Source organism: Lasioglossum baleicum, chromosome 2 (genome assembly GCF_051020765.1).
Source record: "Lasioglossum baleicum chromosome 2, iyLasBale1, whole genome shotgun sequence".
NCBI classification, from domain to species: Eukaryota; Metazoa; Arthropoda; class Insecta; order Hymenoptera; family Halictidae; genus Lasioglossum; species Lasioglossum baleicum.
This window is the reverse complement of record NC_134930.1, coordinates 16,046,463-16,060,698: the sequence shown is the minus strand read 5'-3', so window position 1 is coordinate 16,060,698 and position 14,236 is coordinate 16,046,463. Positions and strand designations below refer to the sequence as shown.

Here is a 14,236-nt window from a genome sequence, read left to right as displayed (position 1 = left end):
ACCGACCTTTGTGCATCAACCAGTCCGTACGGGATTTTGTCGGAAGCGGTATTCAGCTATTCATCGACGTTGACGTTGATCGGAGTGCAAGTTGATACGAGTTTGTGGTATTACAGGGCTCTGCGAGCGATGTTATTGTATCGGGAAGAGAGCGTTTAGAACGGTATATCAGCCGTAAAACCGCTTGTAAAAGCGTTTGGCGATTAACTTGTCTGTTTCGAAGCTGACCGAATCCGAGAAATGAGAATCTTCTCTTTGATTTATTTACCAGTACATGAATAGCCGGAGATAAAAATCCGTGGCAACTTATCAGAGATTTTTCTGTGATGATGGTTTACGGCCAATAATTCAATCGATGACCACATAGAAGTCTTTATTTCAATGTTTCAGATATTCTCTACATACATATATTTCTATTGTAGATTGTACTTATTCGTAAGAGATCGTTGGATCTCCCTGTGGAGACAGCTTCCTTGACGCAAGCCATTTTCGCGACAAGCTTCTTACGGCTCGGGTTATTCCCTCTAACGTTAAACATCCCCAACGCGATCGAGCGCATAAAAAAAAATCAAATGTCAGAGCGACGGAAACCCGCGTTTATTATCGTTCGTCCTATATTCTCGTTCTCACGTAGTAAATTCGAGTTATCGATTAAAATTAACTCGTCTATATATAAACTGTTGCTATCTGGTATTTGCAAATGGCTATCGGGGAATTTGCCACGAGCCGGTGGTATTTCATATTTTTTAAGTGTACGCGTAGGTAGACACGAAGAAATGTCCACCCACGCTCGATTCGCTGCAGCATATTTCCCATGTTGTGAACCAAATGTTCGGATGGATAAAAAGTAGAACTGCAGAATCAACGGTTTTCCATTTTCTGAACGGGAAAACGGGGGATCATTTATACCGCGCGCGCGTAACATCGCACAGTGATCCGGGTGCCCGCTTTTTGTGGCCAAAACTATTGTAGCGTTATTTCGAGGTTGAATGTTATATTATTGTAGGCCGTTGCATTCGTTAGAATATTATGAAGTAAAAAATACATGTTAATGTTTAACCCTTTGCACTAGAGTGGTAATTCGGAGGCGACATTAACAGTTGTTACACCATTATTCAAAATATTTGTTACATCATTAAATTTATATTCAATAAATTACTAAACGTATTTAATATTTTCATATATCGATAAAATTAAGAAGGACATATACAATAGAAGTATTTCAGGTCGGAAGAAAAATTCGGTTTTCGAATTAAAATAGCTCCGAGTGTAAAGGCTTAAAAAATTGAGGTGACCTTCATTTTTTCTAAAAAACTTTTTATAACAAATTTGTAGAAAAGTGAATACCGGTCAACTTTCGTTGGAAACATTTTTTTGTCAGATCATTGGAAATATTTGAAAAATCGTGTTAACAATGCGCGTACACTACATACTATGGTCCAGAAACCGCGGAGAAGTAGCGAAAATTCAATTCTTCATCAGAATTAAAAAAATTTTCGGGGTCTCTGATAAAAAATTTACATTAAAAATTCAAAATTCAAAATGACGGATCCAATATGGCAACTAATATCTAATAGTTTTTGCTTAGAACATAGTAGCAGAGTGGCAAGAAGTTGTTGCAAATAATGGAAATTATATCATTGAAGAATATTAAACGTATCTTTTTATAAATCGATTCAAATGTTTTCTTTAAAATACGACAGAGCTTGCCCTCCAACCTAATAATATTTTGAATTTCGAGGTTTCAAAGGGTTCTTATTTCACGGAAATAATTTTGTTAAAATTTGAAAGTCGAAAAATTGAATTTTTGCCTCGAAAAGCGAGCTCCTTGACTACTGTGCGTCAGGTCAGACCGGGTCGAGACGAGCTGGCGAACTAAGTGTGCGTCATTGCAATTAAAACAATTTGATTCGGCCGCAGACGAGGGCAGTTTAAATACCTGTAGCAGTAACTGTAGGCAATATCGTAGCGCCGCGACCTAGATTGAATTAATTACAAAACCTGACTATTTTATATTCGCCCGCGTCCAGATACCATCTGTATTCTCGTTTGGAACAACTTCGACCCCGAGGGAGGCGGCGATCGTGTAAACGCGATCTCGTAATTAGTACGTTATCGTCGTGGCACGGGAAACAATGCCCGAAAAATTCGAAAGGGAACGAAGAATTGTTGGAACATAAATCGTAATAAATTCCGTTTTCATTTCCGATCAGGAGGATCGATCGTCGGGTTCTCGCTGGATAGAACGCTCAAGTATATGTACACTTCCGTATGTTGTACTTCCGAAAGAACAACGTCAATTGTGCTAATTAAAGGTTAATCGTTCATCGTTTAACCTTTCGCTTCAGAAGAAACAGAGACCTAACGTCAACTTTTACGAGCGAAAGAAGCGTTCGTTGACAGCCGCGAGCGACGAAATGGTGGTGGAAACGTGACGTTGTCGCGTCGTCCAGTTAAATAGTCTCCGGTGTCGTTACCGCTGCCACCACCGAAGCCACCATCGTCGTCATTCGGTCAACGCTAATTAACGCGATCGATCGCGGATGCAGGACATGAAATATTTAACAAAGCGTGAACACCGTAATGGTGGAACGTACAGAGGCAAATGTTACCGATGACGATTAAACCATCCAAGAGATTAGTGGTTTTTCCCCAGAATCCTGCATATATTGCCATTCGACACGGAGGAAATTTACTGGAATAATATTGAATACAACAACAACAAATAATGATAGCGTTCCCTTACACGTGTCGCTTACTTGTTTTCGCGAATAACGAGGCAATCGAAAGAAGTAGAATAACAAAGGCGATAGTCTCGAGTTAGGTACTTACACTACCGTCCATTTATCACCGGACACTTACTTATTTTTAACAAAATGGTAATTTAAGAATTCAAGCTTCTAGCTTGATTTTGTTATTTTATTTTGATTAGATGTAGCTCCTTGACTACTGTGCGTCGCGTCGGGTCGGACCGGGTCGAGACGAGCTGTGCGTCGTTATTTTATTTGATTGTGATATGTGCTCTAATGAAGATTTTTATTAAATTATTGCGTATGAAAGAATTTTTATAATTTCAATAATTGTAAAATCAAAAATCTACAACCGGTCTATAACTGAAATGCGTGTGTTCATGTGCAGTACGAATGCAAAAAACACATTCAATTTTAAGTCACTACTGTCGTGTCAAAATATATCAACTATCGCTAAAGAAAATGACCTTGAGGAGAACCGCAGGCGTTTTAGAATGCTGCAAGAAAATGTTATTTCGCGCGAAGATCCACGGTCCTGCGGTTACGAGATGCAACAACGTCGGTGGTAATTAGTTCGCACCTGTCGCTTCGCGTGGAGATATGTCTCGAAGACAGAGAAAGTGTACCATCTAGAGAATCGTGACCAGCCTTCGTAATAATTGGTCGTTGCTGATTACTAGACCAAAATGGAAATTTTCTATTTGAATTCCAACAAACTGAAAGAACAAACATTTCTCGATAATGCAAGGTTGGTGTTTTTCAGTAGGCATAAGCGCTAGATAAAAGATCAATCTAGACCGCAATCGCCCTCAAAAGTCCTATTTTACCACGCTTATATTAACTTGCCGTGTTGTTGTTGTATGCGACAAATCTTCTAATCGAATTTTAAATCTCTTCCCACAGTCCAATCTTGCTGAAAGTATACACACTTGCTTCCGATGACGATAAAAGTAGAGAATAAAATATATGTATAAAAAAACTTTTTAAAAGCCACGCTTATATTAAAATGCACTAAAAAGGAGAATATAATTTTTTTCCTGGTTCTCCATAAAATACCGAATCCAGTTAAATGATTAATGATATATTTTCCCAAAATTTCAAGCAATTAGTTCAAAATTTCTTCTGTTATAAAATTAGTGTCGGAATAGATAGAAAAATTCAATATAAATTTAAATAAAATCCTGACATTAGTGACTATAAAAATAAAAGCGTGGAGCGCTAAACTATAGTGACGTAATCTTCGTGGACTCTCCACGCTTTTATTTATAGTCACTAATGTCATGATTTTATTTAAATTTATTCATTTTTCTATCTATTCCGACACTAATTTTGTAACAGAAGAAATTTTAAACTAATTGCTTCAAATTTTGGGAAAACATATTTATTAATCATTTAACTGGATTTTCTCCTTTCCAGTGCATTTTAATTTTTTACGTTTACAAGGCGTAATTTGCATTGCTCGCCAGGATGTAGTTTTCGCAGCTTTATGAAAATAGCTTCATGCGATGAATAGCTTCAAACGACAGACAGAGTCTCGCTATTTAACCCCTTGGCCTACGATTTATTTTACGATTTCAGTGATTAGAACTTTCTTTGTAGTTCGTAATTCCCTAAAAAAGGAGACAATTTATATCTATTGTATGCCTACATGTTCTCCGATAACTATACATTAACGAAACCAAAATAGAATTTCATATTAGTTTAAAGGAAATTCATAACATACATATTTATTAGACTCTATTCAGAATGTTCATCACAAGTCTGACACAATATTGTAGGGCAAGGTGTTAATAAAGGGTAAAAGGCATTTACTATTCTTCACACAGAGAATTTTTCTTAAGTGGTCAACTATTAGTGCTTTTACCTTAATTGATTCGCCTCGAATTCCAACTCGGAAGCACGCAGGCTCCAGACGTTAAGATTTCATAGGAGTAGATAGACTCGCGCTTGCTTGTCCTACTTTGTCCAACCTGTGGCCCGCGGACTCGCCTTCGCGTGACACGACCAAGTTAGGCCAGACACGTCAAGCTTTCTCGCACGACCCCTTACAATTACAACTTCACCTGACACTTTCATTGATTTGCCTAATTCGAATATTTACCATTACGTTCATTGCCTCACAGTGTACCGAATGCCCAATCTAGGTAGAAAAAAATCCTACGCATCAGATGCGGCTAATGAAGCTACCTTATGTGGTGACGTTGTAAAGTGGAGGTCTCAATCTTCAAGTTTTTAGTATTTTTGATCGTGAAAAATGTTTGAAAAAAAATATATAAAAAAAACTTTTTGAAAATCACGCTTACATTAAAATGCACTAAAAAGGAGAAAATAATTTTTTTTCTGGTTCTCCATAAAATGCCGAATCCAGTAAATGATTAATAATATTTCTCCCCAAAATTTTAAGCAATTAGTTAATTTCTTCTGTTATAAAATTAGTGTCGGAATAGATAAAAAAATTGAATATAAATTTAAATGAAATCATGACACGAATGACTATAAATAAAAGCGTGGAGCGCCCACGAAGATTACGTCACTATAGTTTAGCGCTCCACGCTTTTATTTTTACGGTCACTAATGTCATGGTTTTATTTAAATTTATATTGAATTTTTCTATCTATTCCGACACTAATTTTATAACAGAAGAAATTTTGAACTAATTGCTTAAAATTTTAGGAAAATATATCATTAATCATTTAATTGGATTCGGTATTTTATGGAGAACCAGGAAAAAAATGATTTTCTCCATTTTAGTGCATTTTAATATAAGCGTGGTTTTTAAAAAGTTTTTTTTTTATATATTGTATTTTCTCTACTTTTATTGTCACCGGAAGCAAGTGTGTATAGAAAATTCCAGCAAGATTGGAATATGGGAAGAGGTTTAAAATTCGATTACAAGATTTTACGCATCAACAACAACACGGCAAGTTAATATAAGCGTGGTAAAAATATTTGAGTTACATCTAATTTTATAAAGATGAAAATAAAAATGCCAATTCGGTACACTGTGCGGTCGTTGTTAGGCACATTCTACTCGACAATGATGTAACGCGTTAATAATGGTTTGCTTGCAGACGTTCCTCACTACTCGAAATGCCTCGAAGAGAACGGAGACCACATTCCTGTGGACGAGGTAAATTCTGATACTAGTAGTTACAAGGATCGAAATTCGAATCGCGATCCCGACGTCCACAAAATTCTAGTTGTATGTTGCCCGTATATTTTTTCCCGTGCGCAATCAAACCGTTTTCAAACAAACCGACTACATATAAATAGACTGCGAGTACTGCGTCATAGCTCTCATTGTTTCCACAAGAAATGCAAATTTGCCGTACAAACGTGTACAAACTTTCCGAGAGACTGGGAAACAGAAATTAAATAAAATTACAATTTCTCTATTTCTTCCCAGTTACTAATTTTATGTATAAAGTGTATTCCAAATCATTTGCAATTCGAATGGACTATTTAAAGAAACAATGAATAAATTATATTCGAACTGGCTATCCAAATAAATAATGAATCAATTATTCAAATAGCGAGGCTAATGAGCTAGAATTAATAACTAATGACTAGACTGCGGATCTTTGTGCAAAATGAAAATGTTCTGCATTGATTGTGGGAAGTAGAAGTAAAACAAAAATTGATTTTATCCTCTAATCTAATGACTTTGTTACATTAAAAACAATATTACAATGCTCTGAAATCTTTGTAATCTTTTACTGTTTTATATTTCACCCAACCAATTTTCTCATAAATGCATGAAAATCCACAGCCTACCAAGTTATTCTGCTTTACGTGCAACAAACTGGAGTGAAAAAGAAATTCATTTTCTTCCTTAATATATTTAACAGATCGAAAATAATGTAATAGTAATTTTAATTCTTCTAATTTTTTCACTGTTTGAAATGACACCTCTCCGTTTTTGTCAAAAATGCATAAAATCTGCAGTCTAATTATAAACGTCGAATTTTAAGTAGTTTCACTTAAATTTTCACATACATTGGTATATTTCGATCAGAGTTGCTAGATGAGTGGAGGGAACACGAGTTGAGGGGAAGCAGTTACCCCCTCCCTGCCAGTATTATTATTATTAGTCACGTGGCATTGTGACACACACACGACACAGCGAAACGCGTCACGTGATCGGGTCGCGAGAACAGCGTTGCAGAAGGGGAAGGGGAAGGTACACAAGTTAATCTGGCGATTCTGATCACGATGAAATCTGCTACGTTTATAGCGTATATGTATTCGGTATACATAGTATGTACGTATACACATTTTCGTGCAACAAGCTCTCACCGTGACCCAGTTCTTTCTTCGATTCAGTCGAATTAAACGAAAATATTTTCACGATTTAATGACCATAATCAAAAGTATCGTACCTATCAGGGACCGTGCAGTAGATTTTAAATGTCTTTCCGCCCCTTAAATGTTTTTTCTTTAAAATAACCTTCGATTGTGATTTAAAAAAAAAATTCTGTACAAAATGTACAAATACTATTTTTATTTTGAAAATATTATCTACTTTAAAATAGTTTAAAATAATGATATCAACTGTCAACTACAACAATTTGCTACAGTTTTACCGTTTTAACTTTAACTTTAGTAAATTCGTTAATTGGGGATGTGTAGTCTAGAGTGACAACCCATGTAGATTCAATAGAAATTAATGACAGGTTTCTAAATTTTGTTTGGTTTATTGAGCTTTTTAAAGGGGTAGCCTCGTTCCCAGGATCGCAAGGGTGCGGAATTCGCCTTTTCATTAAAAGATGGGGTTTTTTTCAGCAGTCAAAAGCGCTAGGTAAAAGATCAATACAGGCTGCAATCGTCGTCAAAAGTATTTTTACGTTTACGAGGCGTAATATAAATTATTCGGGAGCATGAAGCTGCGCATGTAACTATTTTCATAAAGCTGCGACAGCTACATGCTGCTGAATAATGCAAGCCTCGTAAAATTAAAAATAGGACTTTTGAGGGCGATTGCAGCCTAGATTGGTCTTTTATCTAGCGCTTTTGAGAAGGCGAATCTCGCACCCTTGTAATCCTGGAGACGAGTCTCCCCCCTTAAGTAGTGTTTTATTAATTTTAATTTGGGAAAACTTCTTTCCCCAACAGCTACAGAGACAGCGAGTGTTAATGAAATTCTCAGAGCTACGACAGTATTCGGGTACAAAGCAATTAAATTATTTTGGCAAACAAATCATTTAAAACATTTAAGATTTTTGAAGATCATTTGCATTTATATCTGATTTATTTTCGACCGACAGTATTGACTGGTACAATAATTTTCTAGCGTTTTGTTATCTAAATCCTTGAGTTGTAAAATATCACATAAAAACTGAAAATTTCTGCTATGAGTTTCCAGAAGCGTGAATCGTTCACTAATAGAATTAAGGGTAATGTCCAGACTATAAAAGTTTATTTTCAATTAATTCTCCTCTTGCGTCATCTCGCGTAAAGATTTTTAATTATTGAATGGTTCAAATTGTGCGTCTCTGTATCACAGCACGGCACAGCCCTGGTACCTATTTACATATGATATACCTATGTGTAGGTACAAAGCGATTATGCAGCTTTTCTCGTGCCCTATTTTGTTTGAAAAAAAACAAGCTACCTACAATGTTTTTCTTGTTTTATATCTTACTTAGCCGGCTATTAACTGCTCGAACATCCTGTATGTACCCCGTACGCTGTGTGCGCGATGGGTAGAGCGTAAAACCGTTGTGCGCGTTTGCGCTCGCTAATATGAATAGAACTCGAATTCCTGGTTGTAAAATGTCGTTTAATAGCTTGGAGTTCGTCGAGTTGCGTCTTTCCAGATTTCATGCCACGGCCAACGAAAGAGTGCGTGACGATAGGATCGATCGGCGAACGACGAACGAACAGCTCGTATTGTACAACAACGTTATGTATTGTACAGGATGTTTCAAAATCATATGTCGTGACCACTATAGCGTGATTCTGCAGTTCTGGATCTATGAAGATCTGTTACAAAAATGGACAAAATTGCTTTTTATTTCATCGTACAGTAATTATCGCAATGAAGAAAAGCCACAAGGGAACCATGTCGCACCCCCGCAAGAAGAGTGACACAACTAAAAAATGCAGCATTTGAGAAAAATCAACCTAAAGAATACTATAAAACTTATATTTAAATAGTTTAAGCTTCTTTTAAATTTCAAGTAAGTATGATAAATTGCGAGACAGGGATGTGACGCTTTTCGTGCATGTTGGGGCATATTTTTCAATCACATAACCTCCAAATTGCCATTTTTTGACTTGTGTCACTTTTCTTGCGGGGGTGCGATGTGTCTTGTGTCAACCGTTCTCTTAGAAAACGACTTTAAAGTTTCGTAAACTATTTGATTTCATACGTCTGCAGGTTGTCCCAAGATGGTATAAACGTGGAGGGGATGATTCTACATGAGAAAATATAGAACCAATTTGTTTTTTATTTGTCTCCTACTTTCCGGGAAAATTCAGTTTGAAAATTCGGCGAACACGCGTGTTATTGAGTAGGAATCGTCTGACGCGTCTGTTCATGACCGACTCATTCTACTTCTTAACACTAACCGTACCGCAACGGCCAAATGACCGCTTTCACATTGTATATTTTTTAATTATTGAAATTATATGAAGATGTGTGTGTGCTTCCATTAGGAATTATTTAATAAATTTCTTTATTCGAGCACGTATTGTTATAAAAATTGTAAAAAATCTAAATAAACTCAGTCTTGTCATTTTTATAAAACAATATATATCCGATACACTTTATATCCGGTACGTTTACGGATTGTTAGTTAATTTTCTCGAAACCAACGCGATAAATGAAAAAATTTATTGTATATTTTTGACTTATTTTCCTGTGTAGAATCGTCCCCTCCACGTTTATACCATTTTAAGACACCCTGTAGACTAAAGTAGACTAAAGTAAATAGATTAAAAAAATATGAGCGAATATCGTTTATGATTCCACAATACTGAACTTACCGAGCACTAAAAGCGATGAAAATGTTTTAGCTTATAAAAATGACATGACTCTATTTATTTAGATTTTTTGCCATTTTTATTACAATATGTACTTGTATAAAGAAATTGATCCTAATAATTTCCATGTAAGCAACTTAATAACTTCAATAATTGTGAAATTAAAAATATAAAACCGGTCAGTTGACCGGCAGTGCTAGGTTTAGTGTTAAAGTCGTTTTCTAAGTTCCTATGAGATTTTTGTTTATCGCGATGAGCACTATACGATGAAATAAAAAACAATTTTGACCTTGGGCTTCACCCATCTGTAGCTGCAGAATCACGCTATAGTGGTCGCTACATATCATTTTGAATCACCCTGTACATTGTACATACATACGTACGTACTCGTCGCGCTAAAAACGACGTGTTTTCACTTTTCTTTGGCGTGGTGTACGCACAGACTTTCGAAAACAATCCACCATCGACAAGCCGAGCGATCTATAGCCCAGCTCGTCCATTGTGTTTCAATCGCTGGCTTTCCAAGTACCTACACTACTGTGCAAAAGAAAGAAGCACCGTCATATTTAATTGAAGCGTAAAAAATCAAATAAGAACACAGCAGAGTCGGGCAAAAATATCCCAAGTGGGCCGAGTTTTTCCCAAGTGGGTTTTAAACCCACTTTATTCGACATTTTTATTTAAATAAAATTTTTGCCCAACTCTGGAACACAGGAAGTTTTGAAAAAGGACTCCGCCGTTTAATTAAATAGTTCTGAGAACATGTCTTATTGCGGATTATCTAATGCTTTAAATAGAATAAATTGTACAACAATTTCTACAAAAAGGTATTGTTTGTCATTTGATCTTATAATTATACCGAGTGCTTCTTTCTTTTTGCACAGTAGTGTATATCGGGTGGACATTAGCTATCGACGTTTTTTCGTAGCTACTAATTAGACAGCGTGACTGTGGAGCGGAAATGAAATAAAATTATACATTTGCAATTCGAATTGACTACTCGAAGAAACAACGAATAAATTATTCGAACTGATCCAAATGGCGAGGCTAAATGGGCTAGAATTAATTAAAAAATTCTTTGAATAAAATGTTCGATTCAGAAGAATTTATTCAATTCATGACTATTCAACATTTTTGGAATATTAATGTCTAGACAGCGGATCTTTATGCAAAATAAAAATCTTGAACCTGTATTGCAATAAACTGGAGTGATATGAAAATTGATTTTTCTTCTTAATGTATGTAATAGGTGGAAAATAATATAACAGTACTTTTACGTTCATCTAATGTTTTTACTTTTCCAAGTTACACCTACTCATTTTTGTTATAAATGCATAAAATCCGCTGTCTACTCATAATACGCCTATAGTCGTACGGATCTTAGATTTTAGAACGAACTGTCAACTAATTTTTCTTCGGTCGACCGTTTGCGACTGACAATTCGATTTCAGGCGTTCACTTGGAATTTGGGCAGACCAGTCGACGAGACGGAGATTCTGCAGTTGTCGGTGATATCGCGCGGAGTTCTCAGGAACGAGAGGGTGGTCGCAAAGTATGGCTTGGTCCTCCAAACAGTGGTGCGAGAAGGCAGAATCGCGGTCACCGATTCGTTGGTCGATCTGAACAACAAACCGCTCGCGGTACGTTCAAAGATATCGCTCCACCGCTTCTCTCATCGGAAGCCTATTAATAGGCTTTTGAATGTCATCGATACGTCCAAGGGAAGCTTAAGATTTTTTCTCGTAAACAACAAGCTCGGAAAGATGCCACTGGACCATGTTGTCGGGATAACTTCTGTGGTTGTCAGGAAATACGCCGCGTGTCACAATTTCAAAGAATTTCGGTTTATGCATTCATTGAACTTTATAGTATCGGATTTACATATTTACTAGCAAAACTTCATGAAAATAAATTCTAAAGATTAAAAAGAAATAATGCAATTTGACCTATGTCAAAATATTAGTGATGAAAACATTAAACGGGAACATCTCGAAAGTGAAAGTAACTACCTCATTTCTGTCAAAAGTTTTTTACATTTTGACACAGAATTCATCGGTTTGTCCCACTGTGCGGCGTTCTTCCTGACAACCACAGACTTGTCGGTCTAAAATACCCTCGATCGTTTATCCTATTCGAAATCGTCCGATTTATTGTTATAGGAGCTTTCCTTGGTATGAGCACTGGGATGCTCGCGTAGCTGTAACAATTAGAGAAAATTCCATATAATTCCAGAGAATTGCATAGAATTCCAGAGAAATCTGTCAAATCCGTTTGGTATACATTCCAGGCCGTAGTTTCCTTCGAAATTCGATACAACCCTCCCGATGGAAGTTGCAGCTCGTACGCGGTGTCGGAAGTAATGGAGGACGAGCAACAGATGCTGATCGACATCGAGCAGAATATCGCGAATCTCGAGAGGAGCTTCGAACAGGCGAATACCAGCTCCGCCAACGGCAAAAGGAGAAGCTCCTGGCAAAGTCCCGAGAAAATCTTCAAGAAGGGTTTCCTACAGAAAGGCAACTCTACCTCGACGGCCGAAAAGTCATCCGACCGTAAAAGGTGCGTCCTATCGCTGACATTGACGAGCGACCAGTCGATTCATCCCTCTTTCTCGATTACGTTTCTTTTCCTTCTCTGGAAGGACAACGACAATACGCGAAGAGCATCGAAGACCCAGAGCTAATCCACGTTTTATTGAGAACGAATTATATTTATACAGGGTGTCTCATAATTCATGGTACCAATTAGGTCGATTCTATGGCTGGAAATAAGACGAAAATCAAGAATGACGAAATTGAGTGGAAGGTTTCGTTTTCGAGAAAATTAAATTTAAATGTCAGTCGAGTACACGCGTCCTTAACAAATAACCGATGTCACGGATTTCACTACAGTTAGGAGCAAAACTTTCTTTCCTACAATTTCTTTGTAAGGCTAGGTGATTTAGTTTAGTAAATGACGTCTAAAGAATATGATGAGAAAATACATTTGGTCGGAATTGTGAAAACAATAGTAAAAATTGATTTCAACGATTTTTTTAACTGGGCCAATAACGGAAATTTAAAAGATGTGTGTACCATGAATTATGAGAGACCCTGTGTGCACTCGCATAATTTCCGCGCAATACGTTCTCGCATTTTCTGTAAGTGAGTTTCCTGTAAGAGAACCATTATTGCTTCTACAGTGGTCGAAATAATTACAGGTTCATATCATTTTTATGATATAACGGTGTGTTTCATGTAACATTTCTATCTTTTATTATTCGTAAGTGATTCGTGACAATGTAATCAGTAGAATATATAATGTATTTGAATAATATCATTTTTAGTAATGTGTTTAATAATCAATATTACAAAAATTTATTATTTTTGTGCGAAATAAATATAGTTGAACTTAATCATTTTCTAGTTGAACTTAAAAAAATATTACAAATGTAATTTCAAATAAAATTTGGACCGTTGAGGCTATAGATTAATATATTAGCGATCAAAGAATGGACATTTACAGAAATTTTCTAATATTTATAGAGGAACATTAACAAAGTCGTTGAAAGAAATTCAGTAGATGGGTACCCGGTTGACTACACAAGGGTTAACGCTAAAACTATCAAGCACTGAAAGCGATTAAAATGTTTTAGCTGATAAAAATGACAAGGCCTATTTATTTAGATTTCGTGCAATTTTCATTGCAACATGTGCTTGGATAAAGACATTTATCGAATCAATTTCCATGTAAGCAACGCCATAACTTCAGTAATTATAAAATTAAGAATGTAAGAGACCGGTCAATGCAAAAGTGAAAGAGAGATGGATTCAATATTATGTAAGCAAAGCCAGATTCACGACGGAAACTCTCGTCCCGTGTGCAGCAGGTATTCCACGCTGAGGAGCATGAGATCGTTTATGAAACTGGGCAAACAGAGACCGGCGGCGTCGGGATCACGGTCTTGCGACAGCGGCTCCGACACCCGCGAATTGATCGATAAGGGGAATTCGAGTTGCGCAACTTCGAACGAACCTTCGAGGGCCAACTCTTTGACGTCGCTTGAATCGAACACCTCCGACTACGAGAGCCGGGTTAATGAAAACGAAGACTCGGGTCCAGCGACGATCGCGAGCGCGATCACGACCGTCGCCGCTCAGACGGAGTCGCAGGACGCGGTCGTCAAAACGACCAAGAGATCGAAACCGAAGGTGCGTTTGATCTTTCACGCGTTTCAGCGAGCCGTAAATTCAATTACAGTAGGCGGTACAAAGTATTCGTACACCTTTTAACCATTTGCACTCGGCGCTATTTTAACTTGATAATTAAACATTTCTTTCTAAAATTTCTTTCCAGAATTTCTTTCTAGAATTTCTTTCTTTTCTTTCCAGAATTTCTTTCTAGAATTTCTTCCTAGAATAATTCCATTCTATATTCATTCTTTTCTTGGTATGAATATGGAATTGATATAATACATTGATATAATACCTCATACAATACTTAACCCCTTCCCCTACAATATC

At 36.7% G+C, this 14,236-nt stretch overlaps 1 protein-coding gene across 6 annotated transcripts in view; it reads left to right on the top strand.

Moving 5' to 3' along the window:
• LOC143221473 (otoferlin) overlaps nucleotides 1-14,236 on the top strand; it is a 41,416-nt gene that overhangs the window by 5,974 nt on the left and 21,206 nt on the right. For 4 of the 6 annotated variants that reach the window (XM_076446932.1, XM_076446914.1, XM_076446923.1 and 1 more), the window contains 4 exons: nucleotides 5,822-5,880; nucleotides 11,186-11,374; nucleotides 12,022-12,293; nucleotides 13,600-13,924. In XM_076446932.1, coding sequence (XP_076303047.1) covers nucleotides 5,822-5,880; nucleotides 11,186-11,374; nucleotides 12,022-12,293; nucleotides 13,600-13,924 — 845 coding nt within the window. The remainder of the gene's footprint in view (nucleotides 1-5,821; nucleotides 5,881-11,185; nucleotides 11,375-12,021; nucleotides 12,294-13,599; nucleotides 13,925-14,236) is intronic. The other 2 variants (XM_076446927.1, XM_076446938.1) reach the window with 2 other exon arrangements.